This window comes from Zingiber officinale, chromosome 7A (assembly GCF_018446385.1).
Source record: "Zingiber officinale cultivar Zhangliang chromosome 7A, Zo_v1.1, whole genome shotgun sequence".
Classification (NCBI taxonomy): Eukaryota; Viridiplantae; Streptophyta; class Magnoliopsida; order Zingiberales; family Zingiberaceae; genus Zingiber; species Zingiber officinale.
In genome coordinates, this window is record NC_055998.1 from 128,594,935 (window position 1) to 128,610,342 (window position 15,408).

At 38.3% G+C, this 15,408-nt stretch overlaps 3 protein-coding genes across 4 annotated transcripts; 1 reads left to right on the forward strand and 2 right to left on the reverse strand.

Moving 5' to 3' along the window:
* Positions 1-1,088: 1,088 nt before the first annotated feature.
* Positions 1,089-3,954, reverse strand: LOC122002502 (yrdC domain-containing protein, mitochondrial-like). 2 transcript variants are annotated; one of them, XM_042557697.1, is made up of 5 exons: positions 3,775-3,954; positions 3,288-3,484; positions 1,893-2,068; positions 1,518-1,809; positions 1,089-1,356 (listed from the first exon to the last, which is right to left on the reverse strand). In XM_042557697.1, exons 1-5 carry the CDS (start codon positions 3,952-3,954, stop codon positions 1,299-1,301), a joined length of 903 nt encoding a protein of 300 aa, XP_042413631.1. In that variant the 3' UTR covers positions 1,089-1,298. The 2 variants fall into 2 exon arrangements, with proteins under 2 accessions (XP_042413631.1, XP_042413632.1); XM_042557698.1 differs by having other exon boundaries at positions 3,288-3,521; positions 3,775-3,915.
* Positions 3,955-4,119: 165 nt separating this feature from the next.
* On the forward strand, positions 4,120-6,133 carry LOC122002501 (elongator complex protein 5-like). The gene is made up of 9 exons (XM_042557696.1): positions 4,120-4,292; positions 4,380-4,472; positions 4,566-4,726; positions 4,793-4,839; positions 5,061-5,130; positions 5,239-5,462; positions 5,538-5,627; positions 5,702-5,777; positions 5,852-6,133. The coding sequence occupies exons 1-9, from the start codon at positions 4,126-4,128 to the stop codon at positions 6,049-6,051; spliced, it is 1,128 nt and encodes a 375-aa protein (XP_042413630.1). The 5' UTR covers positions 4,120-4,125; the 3' UTR covers positions 6,052-6,133.
* On the reverse strand, positions 5,800-6,837 carry LOC122002504. Its single transcript, XM_042557699.1, has 3 exons — positions 6,783-6,837; positions 6,565-6,670; positions 5,800-6,476 (listed from the first exon to the last, which is right to left on the reverse strand). The coding sequence occupies exons 1-3, from the start codon at positions 6,825-6,827 to the stop codon at positions 6,319-6,321; spliced, it is 309 nt and encodes a 102-aa protein (XP_042413633.1). The 5' UTR covers positions 6,828-6,837; the 3' UTR covers positions 5,800-6,318.
* Between the last annotated feature and the right edge of the window lie 8,571 nt (positions 6,838-15,408).

Genomic DNA, 15,408 nt, shown 5'->3' on the forward strand with positions numbered 1-15,408 from the left:
CAGGAAAAGAAAGAAAATAAAAGGATCAAAATTAAAAAAAAACACACCTTATTTTACAGTAATGCAACCTAAGAAGATATTAAGTTGATAAAAACATATAATTCATGTAATCTTCGTTAAAAGGTCGAAAAAAATATGTTTTTTAACATCGTTGATTCAAGATATTAATAAAAATTTCTTTGTTTTCAATATTATCAATGTGAAATTAAAGAGAATATATTTTTTTATTAAAAATAATAAGAAAAAATTATTAATAAATTTTAAAATCATTTTCAGTATGAAAATAAAAAAACATTAACCTAATTTAATTTTAATTTTAATTTTATTAAAATTAGTTATTAAGAGGTCTAGTTTTTTAATTAAATAGTAAAATTAGTAGAGAACGCTTAATCTAAGGATATATTTTTTAATTATATTGTAAAACTATAGTGATTTCTATTTCTTTGTTATACCAGGTATCCGAATCCTAATTAACTTTTGGAATAGACGATTTAATTCCACATTTCACTCCTAAGTGAATTCAGAAAATATGATAATGGTTCATTAGTAGTGATATCCGTTTAGAACAATATTAAAATAATTTCAATTAAATTGAAGTGATATTCATTAAGTTAAAATAATTTTAATTAAGTTGATCATCCTAACTTTGATCTTCATGTCGACTGCTATCTCTATTTTTATTTAAAATAATTTTACTCTAGTTACGTTATATAACTACAGTGGTTATATTGTTAAAATAAACATATTTTTAAAAGAAAAACTTAAAAATATTTTTTTTTTCAAAATTGAGTGCTTTTTAATAATAATAAAAATATAGGGCGCCTTTTTAATTTTTGCCATTTTTTATGGCTTCTCATTATTTTATTTTTAAATTCTTTTTTTCTTCTTAAACTAGAAAGGAGATATATCAAGATAATAAAATAATTATTAAGAGTTGGCAATTTAATGATCTATTTTTAATTTAAATATATAAAACTCTTTTTGCTTCAATATAAGTTGTTTTCTGTAATAGGAATTCAGGTTATTTTCTTTTAATTGTTTTTTTTCTTTATTCTCTTAGAAAAAAATCTTTGAAATCACATCTCAAATGAAGGGACTTAAAGGAAATAAAATAGAATAGAACAAAAACTACAAAGCAAATACATAAAGCAGTTTCTTAATGGCTCAATCTGTAAAAAACACTACTTCAAAAGGGTTAAAATACAAATTTAGAGCTGCTTCTCTCCCACACAAAATACATGTTGAAGAGTTACAATAAGCTGCTTGAGGAACCCTTCATTGTCACCATAATCTCATCATCAAGGAACTTCTTCTAATCCAAATTTCTCAAGAATTGCAGTTGTTTCTGGTCTCGCACTGCATTTTGAGACACTTCAATCATCAAACTGACAGAATTTTCTTAAACACAAGGAGAAAAATAATTGACTAATAGGTGCATGAACAAGTTCATGGCTATTGCTCGCTGTTTCTTGTTGTTGTACGAGGTTTCATGGTCAAATCTATTTATAATCTTTTACCTTCCAGGTCTCAGAATCTTGAATGATCCTGGGTTTGTAAGATCAACGACTGTTGAACCGGCACGGCCAGAAGGAAGAACTCCACCATCATAAACGTAGGCACAATGTTGCCAAAGGTTTTCGAAATCTTTGATGCTAACACTGCTGGGTTGTCCGCTAAGATTGGCACTTGTGAGAGCTAGAGCACTTCCGGAACCACGAGCAATGCTTCTGATAAACTCGAAGTCTGGCACACGAACACCAATACTGTCTAAACCGGGATTTAGAGACTTCTCCAAAATGCTAGAATCACCTGAGAAACACAAAAAGGATTCAATTGGAGAAGGCTGAATCATGTCCTAGTGGATGTATAAGTACCAAAATTGGGCGTAGCACCTCGCTTAAGAACAAGAGTGACAGGTCCAGGAAGGAGGCTATAGAGCAAATCATGAGGTAGGTGGTCGACAATGGCAAAGCGGGATATATCGGATACATCACCAACAGAAATTGCTAGAGGACTTGTCTGCTTACGTCCTTTGATCTCATATATTCTATTGACTGCTTCTGAAGAGCTGACAAAAATGCAATTTCAAAGGTCGAAATGAATACTGAAAAATATAGGAAGAAATGTAAAACAACAGCAATTTTTTTTTTTAGGAAAGACAGTTTTAACAGAGTAATTTGTGACACAATCAAGTTCCCATTGTGCTGAAGAACTTGAGTTGACTAGCCATGAGCTGCTTTAGCTTGTTTTATACATGATGTACTTGTGTAAGAACATATACAAAGAAGAATCGCAATCAGAATCAATTATAGAGGCTAAATCAGAAAGTGTAAAAAGTGAAATTAGAATATATATGTTCTAGGTCATTTCTGACAACAAAATCTAGTGTTATCTATTGGACAGAAATAGGAGGGAAAAGGAAGAAGTAAAACCATCAATTTTGATTTGACTACGAAGAAAATAAGGAGTAGAAATGAGGGAATTCCATCTGAATCTTCTATTTCCTTTATACCCCAATTGGGTGAAAATGAACAGAATTTAAGCATCTGATAAACACAAATGAACCGGTGATATTATTTGCTACTTATGTTTCCATCCAAAGAAACAAGATGAACACAACATAAATGATGGACTAAACATCTCTACATCAACCAACAAACCGCAAAAAATTCATCTCTCATGTGCATTTAACACACCAATGCAGAATCTTGTACCTTTAAATCCTTTACTATTTTCAAAGTGACATCTTTCTATATTTGTCATCAACAACAATTCTTAATGTTCCAAGGAACTGCCAGTTGATACAGACTAAAAGGGAAGCATGAATACAGTGCAGATAATTCATATGTAAATTATCATCCTCCTATCACTGACACAGTATTTCCCTTCCAATGAAGTGGTAGGCCTTTGGCCTTCATCTTCTCTCATTTTCATTCTCTCATTCATTATTTAACTGCAGTTTTTTTTTTAAAAAAAAATGTCATAGATTCTCTCATTAATTTGCCTTCCGGTTAAAAGTAGCATTCCAAATTATTTCATTGGCAATATATACATTGTGTATTCCCCTTTTCCTGGTTCAAGTTCAACTCTGAGAAATTTCAACACATAAACGAAGACAAACATATGGCAAATCATCAAAATATTAAACTACCAAGAAATCTGAGTGTTCAAGACGAGTTGAAATCAAGAATATTACAAGACCTAAAAATAGCAGGCAAACAAAAGAACTAGAAAAACTAAATGAACTCTCTGCAGTTCAAAGGGTGTACGAGCCTCGTTCTGCTTACCAAGCATCACATGCGAATCCATAAAGAGTATCCGTGGGCACTGCAATAACTTCCTCAGCTTTGATTGCCTCAATCGCTTCTTCAACGTGAGCATCTGTTGCAGGAAGAGCAACTCCCGCCTTGCCCTCAGAGCATTGCACAGAGTCCAGGCTTTGCGACATCCTGCTCCAGATTGCACCAGCTAAACTACTCTTCTTCTGAGACACCAAACCGAAGCTGCTTATCTCAGCACATCTGAAACAATAGATTCTAATTGATCTTTGCAAATCTCCAATTTTGCAAATGCTCAATTGCATGTAAAATAGACGAAAAAGAAGATGAGCTCATGAGCATGCCCCCAAATTGTCGATTTTGTAAGAAGAGCACAAAGATTACTGCTTTTTTCCCCTCATATTGATGAGAAACTACGCCAAAGAGTTCCTTTTCAAGAAAGCTGAAAAGAAGAGGAAGGGGAGAAACAGAGAGATGTGGTTCCAAGGGAACAGACCTGCGAGTGATCCGCTTGACGGCCGGGAAGGGGAAAAGAGGCAATCTTTCGAGCGTCTTCACGGAAGAATTCATAGCTCTCATCCGTGTCGCTGAAATCTAAATACTGGGAGTTGGGATACGAGTTCATCTCGCAGGAAAGCTCCCATAATCTAGGAAAGCATACGATCCGGCCATTCATTTGGCATCGAGCGGCGAGGAGAAGGTCCGCCCTCGAACCATCGAATGGGAATAGGGCTTCCCATGGAAGCGCCTGCGAATTGAGCAAGATAGAATTCTGGTTCGGTTCGACTCAAATTTGGGTCGGTATATATTTCGGCACACTAGGGTTTACGCTACCCTTTATGCTGCAATGGCAGAATCGATCTCCAGGTCGCTGAGGGACGGATGTATGGAAGGCGAACACGCCCCCGCCCTGACGATCGAGGACTCCCTCGCTTCCTCTCTCGGTTCCAGCGTCTTCGATCACTTCCTCGCCAACCTCGTTTCCCAAATCGCCGCCGGTAAATCTCAAGCACGGTCAGCACTACTTCTCAAGAAAAAAAGTTCGATCTTTTTATGGATTTTTCATCGTCGGTCACTGATTTTACGGATTGTTTGCGGCAGCGGCTTGGTGCTCGTTGCTTTTAATCGAAGCCCGGCTTTCTACTTGGAGTTGCTGAGGCGCAAGGGAGTAGACGCACAGCATGTGGATAAACGGTATGTGTGCTTGCGGAAGGCCTTTCCTTTATCTTTTCTCGCTTCTTGGCGTCGTAATGTGACTTGAAACTTTGCTCTGGAACGATGTGGCAGCGTGCGGATTTTGGACTGCTACTCCGACCCTCTTGGTTGGAAGAAGCGAGTTCCGCCATTGAAGACTGCTCAAAACCTCCCGGTGAAGGCAAATGTCGCCTGTTTCAGCGATGCGAGGGACACTAATAAGTTGATGGCTTCAATTCTTGACCTTGGAAAAGGTACTTCATACAGTGAGCTTACTGCAACTTCCTGCAATGTTCTTAATCTGGTATATCTATTGACAGAGTTTGTTGGGCAAGACAAGTCTCGGTTTGCAGTCGCCATTGATCTGGTATGCAGTATTCCTAATCCGATCTTGTAATCAAAAACTGTTTCGGTGACCAAACTTCATTACTACCAGAAATATAATCATTTATGTTGCATTTGGTTCCTTTTGAAGTTAAGTTACATTAGATTTTTCTCCCTGTTTATGTCATTACTTTATGCCCCACTAGTTCGAGTTCTTATTCCTTCTTCCTTCCATCGATCAATCTTTCAGCTAACCATTTTCAGGTTAGTAGTTTGTTGCGATACACTTCATTACCAATCGTCGCCGGCCTAGTTAATAAGCTTCGCAGCAATGGTATTGTGACATTTTCCCTTCTTTCTTCCTTATCATGTAGAGTAACTCGAGGATGAGAAATTTCTTTTTCCATTTTGTTGAATCGACACTTTATTCCATCTATTGCAGATCAAACATCCTGCATCGTTTGGTTAATCCATTCAGACCTCCATGAACAAAGGGTCTCCGCAGCCCTTGCGTATGTGTCTACTATGGTTGCTAGCATACAACCGATAGCACAGTGCACCGACGAACAAACAAGCCAACAAAACTCGGTATGGCTCGGGAAGAATTCCGATAAAGCAAAACTCCATGTACGACTTAAACGTCGAAATGGGAGAGTGAAGCTACTCGTAAGCTCGAATCGTGTTTTGATGTTTGTTCCGTTTCCTCTTGTAGAAGTATGTCTTTAGTCGATCAATTTCCAGGCAGAAGAACTACATCTAGATCAAGTTGGTGTTAAGTTTACAGCCGTAGGTGATCAAAATTCTAATGCCGCGAAAAGCCTTTTGCCAAAGGTTTCCTCGAAACTTCTGTTTGTAGGCTAAACTAAATGGTTTTGATGTAAATTGTTCATCCCTTCGTCTGACAGGTACAATTCAATCTTCAGCTATCAGAGCAAGAACGCGTCGAAAGGGCAAAAGTTGTTCTTCCCTACGAACATCAAGGTATAAATCTTATACCGGTAGCTATTGTGATAAAATTATTATAAGCCGATGCACTCAACACAAGTTTGTGGTAGGCAATGGTGAGGAAATACAGATTTATGATGGCCGGAGATCTCTCTCCGACAGCATCAGCATCAGCCAGCCATCTGTTGCTTCGCCTGTGATATCAGACACTCAGGTTGCCCCTGGGATAGGCGAAATACATTACGTGCGGGATTCGGACGACGAACAGCCTGATTCAGATGAGGATCCAGACGATGACTTGGATATATAAGCATGTTCTTGTACATTAGGATGTTTTATCTATTGAATATGTTCATAGGAGAGCTCATGCTACTCAGGTCCATTGGAATCAATACGCGATACTCGATTCGAACCGAACCGTGCGGTTCAGAGGCCCTGCTCGCGGCCCTTTTGGCAAACACCACAATACTGCTTCAATTGTTACTGCTAAACTTTTGCCCCTTTACAAAGATCACAAGCATTAGCAACATGAAAAATTAAAAGGAAATCATAAAATATATATATATATATCCAAATATTAATTATGGTCGGGTTCTTTGACGTCACAGGGAGGCATTGCCGACGTCAGCATGGTTCGGATCATCTGCTTCCTTCTCATCTCCCTCACGCTCTTCTCTCGGTTCTTCCCGTACGCCTCGAAGAACTCCTTGTTCTCCTTCTCCAGCTCACTCCACACTGCTTCTCGTGATATTCAAATTAATATTTTTATATTAAAAATAATTGTTTTTTAAATCAAGAAAATGTGTGTGTACACGTGGCGCACCTGTGGAAGTAATGACGGGGTTGACGTGGGCGTGGTGGGATAGGGCGTCGACGCACTCGTCCTTGTTCAGGTGGTAGAGCAGGCACTTCTCGATCAAGTGTTGCACCTGAAATTAATATAAACATATATAAAATATGAATATATACATATATGTTATGATTGAAATTATATTGTATTTTTTTTTAAGAATAAAAGGAGAAGAAAAGTGAGAGAATAACCATGAGAATGTAGGAGGCGGATGAAGAGGAAGAAGAATCGGCCATGGAGGAAGACGAGGACAGTGATCGAGAAGGGTTTGGTTTAAAAGGAAACGAGAGAAGAGTGGGCCAGGGCGTCACGTGGGGGAGAGGCAACCATTGGCGGAAAACGGGGAAATTGCCACGTAGGACGACGTACTGGCGGGGCCCGGTTTCACGTGGCCGGCGGGAGGCAGATTTGACTGGATGAGGTGGTCCGAGTGGTGATGGCTGCTGGTCGTCGTCGGTTAATTCTCGTGGCGGCGCGCGTTTATTTCGAATTTTTGATATTGAGAGTGATCGATGTGAGAAGAGAGGAATGGCATGCGATTTTCGAAATGTAAGATGAGATATGGTTTCCAAAATGTCTCAAAAAGGACGTGTCGCAGTTGAAGTCTTTGAGTGCGTCTATAATTTGAAAGGGAAATTCTCTACAGAATAGTTTGATCATAGTAGGGAGGACATTTAAGGCTCAAATCGAATTAGAGATCAACATCAATTGCAAGACTAGAAGTTACCAGGGGGAGCTACAAACTAGAATGGGCCCAATTGCAGGACAGGCTAAAGTATAGGTCATTAAGACCTATGCTCCTATTTTATGAGACCCCATGAGTCCTAATATTCTAATATTATTCGTATTATTTTTTTAATTATTATTTTAATTTTATATAATCTCATGCTCGTTCCCTCCCTTTAAATGATCATGCATCCTTGTCCTCCCTCGTCAGTGATTTCACTCCCTCATCCTCCGGAGAGTTGCTTTTCCCACCTCCCAAAATATCCTCATCTCCCGACCTCATATAGTTTTTTACCTTTATACCCTTTCCTTATTCTCATTCATATTTTTTTTAAGTTTTGTTTCTTTTTGTTTTTATTGGTTTTGTTTTTTTAATCAGTTTTTTTTATCAATTTTATTCTTTTTGAATAATTTATTTTTTATTATATGTTTATAATATTTTATTTATTATTTAGTGATAGATTTTAGGAGTTATTATTTATAAAAAATTTTAAAAGTATAGAAATTTTAAAAATGATGTAGCACATATAATTGACGCATGATATCTCTGACGTAATAGTCAAAGGTAGATTATTAGGAATTAACGACCTACGGTTTACCTTATCATGCGTCGTCTGATGTTAGAGGGGTGGGAGAAGGAGAAGAAATTTATAAAACTAAATAAAAATTAAAAAAATATATAAATATTGATGGAAAAAATAATAAACAAAATTAAGTAAAATAAAATAAAATTGAATAGAATTAAAAAATAATAAAAAAAATCAATTAAAAAATAAAACTAAATAAAAATTAAATTAAATTAAAAATATATATATAAGTATGGATGAAAAAATAATGAATAAAATTAATTTTAAAATAAAACTAAATAAAAATTAAATAAAATTGAAAAAAATTAAAAAATATATAAAGAAAGAAGGATAGAAATGGCATTTAACCGAGAGAGAGAGAGAGAGAGAGAGAGAGAGAGAGAGGGGGAGGAGGAGAGGAGGAGCGGTGTGGTGTTAGAGGGGTGGGAAAAACAATTTACCTCCCTCCTTAGTTATTTGACTCTCAAAAGACGTCTATATCCTTCGTCATCTCCCTTCTCAATTTTGAATAAAAACTAGAAATTTCTTATCCATTGGCAAGGCATTAGTCAATGCTCTTCCTCTCCTCCATGATAAACTTTAGCAACTTAAGAAAAAATAAAAAAATCAAAGTTAAATTCATTGCCTTCCCATTCTAATGCTGCAACAAATTATATCTTATTTAATATTTACTATAATTTATTATTTTTTCTTGGTATTAGTCACTGAAATAACTGTTCAATAATATTCTAGATGATTATTGTTCTTTGAGAACAATCCCTTAAATAGTGTTTTTTAATTTGAAATAATTATTTTTTTATAGATGCTTATTCTAATTATATTAAATAAAAGTTAATATTTATTTGTTATTTTATTATTATATTTAGGTAAGTAATAATGTCAATATCATTAAATTGAAACAAATTAAAAATACATGACATAAATTAGACAGTGTTATTTCTTTAATTTTAAGTATTTTATTTTGATAAAATATTAGGGAAGTATATATTTTTTTCTTTTTCTATATATATATATATATATTTTGTCTGATTCTTATCTACGCTTTTGTGCTTGATAGAGACACCTCCAATAAAAAAATTATAAAAAACATAACGTTTGACGCCTCAAATCGTTTTGAGAGAAGGATGTTGGGCATTTTTTTTTTTTTCATTTTTTCATATATTTTTTTTAGCTCAGATTAAGTCAATTAGATTTTGTTAATTAGGGTTTAGGATTAAACATAATATCAAGCTAAAAAAAATTAAAATAAAAAAGTTCAGATATTCACGAGATATAGTATATAGTATTTAGAGTGTGTAATTTTTAATTTTTAAAATTTTTTAAGTTATGAGTTTACGATTTAGGATTTGGGATTTAGAGTTTAGTATTTAGGATATAGTATTTACTATTTAGGATGCATAATGATCCTGTCCGAGAGTCGAGGCGATGGACACTGAGAGGACGTGGCGCTCTTGTTGACCGTGCGTGGACTCCGAATAGGGCGAACTTGCAACCACAACAACGTCAGTGCCGAGCTAGGGAGGGCTTCCTCGGCGATGACCCTCCGATGCTCAAGTCAGTCACCGACGATGTGGGAGCAAAGAAAGAAGCGAATCGAAAGAAGTAGAGTAATAATAGCTATAGTAATCATCACATACCTTCGTTGAAGCTTGACACTCCTTATATAGGACTATAGAAGCGCGCATGCACGCTTCTTGAGGCATGCACGCTTCTTGAAGCTTTCTTTAAAAAGACATGTCAGGAAAGTGTTTCTGACACTATACTTCAATGACTTGAGCATATCTCTGACATGACAGTGGAAGCTTCCGTCGTACGATCCTCTGCCTGACCACGCCGCCAACCATGTCGTCTGTCGGGGGCACGAGTTCCCATAAGGATATTGGCTGATCCTTTTGTCCATTATTGGGCCGAGCGGGATAGTCGCTCAGCCAGTCATCAGCCATCCGGGCAATCTTGTGTTTGAGCCGAGCGGAGTGCCCGCTCGGCCAACATTCAACTGCCCAAGCTCCATTGTTGTGCCAAGTGGAGGAGCTATATTTGAGTGTAACTGCTCGGTTGCGATCTTGTTCCGCTGGTTCCGGGGTTCGATGTAAGTCCGAGTGGGATGGCCACTCGGTGCATGCTTCGGCGGCAAATCTCTGAGCGTCGGAAGCTCGGTATGCGACCGAGATGTGGTAACATTAGGTTGATCTCAGCCTGGCTATCCTTCACCCCGGTCGACAAGTGGGTTGTCCGACCGGCCAGCAATACAGGGGCATTGACCGCCTAGCCTTTGACTTCCATCGTGGCAATGACCCTCTGAAGGGTGGGCCCTTATCACCAGATCACATGCCTCCCCCACAAGTCTAGTTGAAGAAGGTTGCAAGTCCGACTGACTGGACAAAAAGAAGCATGCAGATCGGTTGACCGATCAACCATCATATTGGTAAGACTTCGATCGGTTCGCCAAAGAGTGTCGGTCGGCCTCGAGACTGATCCTTGTAGCCGATCGGTGCCCCAAGTATTTACACTTGGGCTTTCTCCGTCAGTGTCCTCAGACGTGTGTGGTCAATGCTGACGTCACCAGAATCTCTTGGGAATTTGTGCAAATCACCCCCATTAAGGTCGAGCACGCGCCCATGCCTGATAATTGCGGCTATTAAATGTGAACCAGTGAGGGAATGTCACGTGTCGCTGCTGCAGTCGTCGCTTGCCGGAAGCGACAGGCTCTGACGCGATGTTTGGCGCAACCTTTTTTGCTCCTTTTGTAAGCTCTCTTCGATCTTTTGCAATTCTTTTGGATCCTGGCCTCTTTCTCGTGTTCGTTGTGCTTTCTGTCCATCTTTATTTCTATCGAAGTCCTGTTTTCTTGTTTTCCGGCCATGGCCAGCTCTTCCCAACCGTCTGACCTCGCTCCTAGTCTCTGGTACAGTACCATGGAGATCCGATTTGATGCGGGTGATGCTGAGAACCTTAGGAATGTCTTCGATATCCCCTCTGATCGTGATATAATCTTGGCCTCCCCATCCGATCGACCAAATGACCCGTCGACGGACACTATCTGTCTTTTCCGAGACTAATTTATGGTCGATCTTCGATTCCCGATCCACCCCTTCATCATCGAAGTTTGTAACTATTTTCGTGTTCCCCTTCCGCAACTCGTACCAAACTCTTTTCGTTTGCTGTGCGACGTCGTAGTTTTGTTTCGGCTGCATGACATTCCCCTGACCCCGCGTGTCTTCCATTATTTTTATTATCCCAAGCAGTCCGGCACGACAGTCTTTTTACGTCTTCCCGAGCGGCCATGCTACTGAACGCGTTGGCAGGTCAGCTTGCCCCCTCAGCCCGATCTAAAGAAGTACAAGAGCCGGTTTGACTATCTTCACACAACGACCATGCTGGCTGGCTAGAAATATGACATCTATAAGCTGCTGCTGGAAGGTGTCATGTACGTCTTCGGCCTGAGTCCAATCTGATCTCGACTCCTGCGCGGCTTAGGTAAGAAACTTCTTGGGTTCTTTCCTTTGAGTCTAATTGATTTTCTTTTTTCCTTTTGCAGTCCAAATCATGATGCAAGCACGGGTGGCCGACTATAGCAAGTTGAAAGATGTCGAGGCGGTCGCTGCAAAGGAGTTGGCGAGCAGCGGCTTATCGCTAGTCGGCTCCCACGAGGGCACGCCTACTGGGGAGACACCCGCTGTGGGCGAAGGCACCGCTGACCAGATGGCCAGTATTGAAGTGGCTGGTGACATGCTCCCAACCCCCGAAACATAGCTCGCCGCTCGAATTGGAGGCTCCGAGTCTTCTGGTGAAGGAGTGCCCCTTGCTAGGTGCAAGAGGCGCCGCACGAACAATCCATTCCGCTCCGCCACCTCGGCTGTGAGGGTCACCGAGCGGGTCGACACCTCTTCTCCCGTGACCATCCCGGCAATGGCGGAGGTTACTTCATCCGACCGGACCCCGTCTCTGGCTGAGCTGCCACCAGAGACCCTTGCTGCTAGCCAGTCGCATTTGTGCCACCGACCCAACGGAGACCATTGTGGTCCAGGATCGATCCTGCATCCACCGCCGCACCTTTCGGTTCGGTGGCCTCCTTCCAGTCGGACCCAAGGGCCGGCGATCCGTAACGGTGGTTCTCAACCTTCCAACAGAGGACTACCTCGAGCAATGCGCCCATCCACATATCCCCAAGCACAAGATTCTGATCCGCGGGCCACTCACCGGCATTTGGGAGGAAGCAAGGGCCCAAGCGGCGACAATGTCACTAGGGGTGCTCGACAACAACCACCTACAGATGCCCACCGGGGTACGTATTTCATCAATTAATAATTTACCTCCGATTGACACTCAACATTTTCTTGTTTATCTGCAGTACTGGGTCGAGAGCGTGACCATGTGTCAGCGGCTCGCTTTTGTGGAGGACGAGCTGAAGAAGCTCAAGATCTCGGACGGTGCCTCTTCCTCCTAGGGGCCATCGGTTGCCGAGTTAAATGCCGATCTGAAGAAGGCCCAGAAGCTCCATGAGGGTGAGCAAAAGAAGTCTGCCGAAGGCGCAGGTGAAAACTTATGACAAAAAGATCGAGCTGGCCACAATAAGGAAGAAACGAGCTATCATCGATCTGGAGCTAAAAAACCAGGAGGCTCAGCAGCTCGCCCAGAAGCTCAAAGAAGTTGAAGACTTTCTGGTCGTCGAGCGAAGCAACCGCTCTACTGAGGAGGCTTCTCTTCAGGGGAAGCTCAAAGCTACTGAGGATGCTTTGGAAGTCTCCCGGACTCGGCACTGACATTGTTATGGTTGCAGGTTCGCCCTATTCGAAGTTCACGCATGATCAACAAGAGTGTCACGTCCTCTCAGTGTCCATTGCCTCGACTCTCGGACAGGATCACATAATTTCTTTATATTTTTTTAGGATTTATGATTTAGAATTTGAGATATAATATTTAAATTTTAGGATTTAAGGAAATTAAGATTTTTAAAATAAAAAATAAAAAAAATGAAAAATAACGCTCGAGTAACTGTCCCACTGGGAGCGTATTAAAAGTAACGATGATATCACTATTATATATATATTTAACGTGGACTATCTGACGCGGTCAAAATCTAATATTTTTAATCTCTCTTATCTACATGTAATAATTTTTTTTTCTTTTCTCTTACATTAAAATAAATAAATTTTCTTTTCTTCTTAAATTAAAATAAAATTCTTGTTTCTGTCTCCTATGACTGCATGTAACAATCACTATGATGCTGATTTTTTAAAGGTGGTATTGCTGCTATAGCATATAACATCTACTACATAATAATTGTTATAACATAGCAGTTAGTGCAGTGTTGTAGCAGCTACTACATATTGTAGCAGCTATGACTGCTATAAGAGCATCTACATCAGATACCTTATTCAAATATTTTACCTTAAATTTTGGATAGGGTAATTAAATTTTTTTTACATCAGCTACTCTATCTATCTCCTAAATTATGCATTTTAAACAGTACTTCTCTAAATTTAGAGAATGAATTTCATTCCCTAAACATTATAGAGATAGAAGAAATAGTGAAATTGATATATAGTGTATTGAAAAGTCAATATCCAAATTTAATAAAATATTTTTTTTATTTTAAATTATGTATTTAGATAAGGAAATTGTATGAATGTTCTAACATTATAGCATTAATAGTGATTTTTACGTGCAATAATAAGAAGAGAGAGGAGAGAAAATTTTATTTTAATTTATGAGAAAGAAATTGTTACATGTAGTGGATTGAAGATAATTTTAAATTTTTATATGAGATAAAAAATTAAAATTAGTTGATAATGATTTCCTAAAATTAAAATATTTGAATTTGAAAACTTTCTAAAATACGACATGTCACATTGATACTTTAGATTTATTTTCAAAATTAAAAATTTACACTCGATACTAAATCTTATGAAAAAATTTAATTTTTCTGGATAATTTTTTAAAATTGAAATTAATAAAATCATATTTAAAGAAGATTAAATTATATATATATATATATATATATATATATATATATATATATATATATATATATATATATATATATATATATATATATATATATATATATGCCCTAAATATTTATTTTCTGCCTAGACCTCACCAATGATTGAGGAGATTTGAAACAGAGATAAATTGATCATTTTCTTTTAATTTTTCATGCTATAGTGCGATAGTAAATAGTGGGGCGTGCTCCCTAGTTAATAAGGATTTGGATTTTACTTGTGACATATTACATTTGAAGAGTTCAAATATTTATGATGATAGACCGTGTTCTAAGATCTATCTGTACTTCTTAATTTATCCTGATAATTGATAAAAAAACTTATATAGAATTGGACCGGTCACTTCCATAAATAATTAGATAGTAAAATTAGATAGCTACATTATAAAAAAAACAAATACAAACTGTTCCACAACCCAACCAATTTCCACTTCCGTCGAACACATTTGGACTAAGTTCTCTATGATCAGAATATCAATTTTATACATCATTCAGTACAATGTCCTATGTACATCCACACAATTGGTAACTGGTGTCTCCCAATTTATCCGAATAGTTAGTGGAAAAATTTTATAGGGTTAAATTTATCATCATCAAAATTAGTCGATTCAAAGAGTTTGATACCTGGATTTAAAAAAAAATCGATAACTAATGTCATTGCCAACTTTAACTCTTACTTCATAAGTGAATTCCTAAAACACCCGATTGATTCCTCTCTTCATTGATAGGAGTGGCAATGATACTATACTAGATTGGTCGCCTCCAAAATTAATTGAATCGTAAGAACTATATATATAAAATACTTTGTTAGCTTCCATACCTACCAGTGCATGACTTCGTGGACGACTGAGTGAATTTGGGACACCCAAAAGTGATCCGACGTCCAAAAGTGAGTTGGGCACCTCGATTGACTTTTGAGCACCCCGAGTTTATTCAATTGCCTATATATATATATATATATATATATATATATATATATATATAATTTTAATAGCCTGAGCGACACGCGTGGGCATCTCACTACTTGGGAGGCACTTCTTGTGAATGGAGGCACCTCCCATGTAATGAGGCACCCACATACATTGTCCAAGCTAACCTCACTACAAAACATCTTGCAAATAACGACGGAATCCTCGATTGAATAAAATTCAATCAATAATTACGGACGAATTTCAATTTCGTTAGGAATTCCCGACGAAATTTTTTTTTCAGTCGGTGATTCCCGACTGATATTTTAATTTCGTCGTAAAATACCGACGGAAATGGTTATTCAGTCAGCAAATCGACACTTTGGGTCAACGGGTTTAGAAGCTTTGGGTTAACGGGTTTAGGAGATTACCGACGGAATCACGATTTCGTCAGTAATTACCGACGGAAACCTGATTCCGCCGGTAAATGCCTTTGGTTTACGAGTTTAGGGTTAACGAGTTTGGGCATGGTAATTACCGACGGAATCCTGATTCCGTCGGTAAATGCCTTCGGTTTACGAGTTTAGGGTTA

Coding starts and splice junctions, on each gene's coding strand:
- LOC122002502 (XM_042557697.1), bottom strand. CDS start 3,954: ATGAATGGCCGGATCGTATGCTTTCCTAGATTATGGGAGCTTTCCTGC. Junction 3,485..3,774: donor GTCAAGCGGATCACTCGCAG/GTCTGTTCCCTT, acceptor TTGGTGTCTCAG/AAGAAGAGTAGTTTAGCTGG. Junction 1,357..1,517: donor AAGATTCTGAGACCTGGAAG/GTAAAAGATTAT, acceptor CTCAAAATGCAG/TGCGAGACCAGAAACAACTG.
- LOC122002501 (XM_042557696.1), top strand. CDS start 4,126: ATGGCAGAATCGATCTCCAGGTCGCTGAGGGACGGATGTATGGAAGGC. Junction 4,727..4,792: donor AATTCTTGACCTTGGAAAAG/GTACTTCATACA, acceptor ATCTATTGACAG/AGTTTGTTGGGCAAGACAAG. Junction 5,131..5,238: donor TAATAAGCTTCGCAGCAATG/GTATTGTGACAT, acceptor CATCTATTGCAG/ATCAAACATCCTGCATCGTT.
- LOC122002504 (XM_042557699.1), bottom strand. CDS start 6,827: ATGGCCGATTCTTCTTCCTCTTCATCCGCCTCCTACATTCTCATG. Junction 6,671..6,782: donor CCGCCTCCTACATTCTCATG/GTTATTCTCTCA, acceptor TATTAATTTCAG/GTGCAACACTTGATCGAGAA. Junction 6,477..6,564: donor CCCCGTCATTACTTCCACAG/GTGCGCCACGTG, acceptor CACGAGAAGCAG/TGTGGAGTGAGCTGGAGAAG.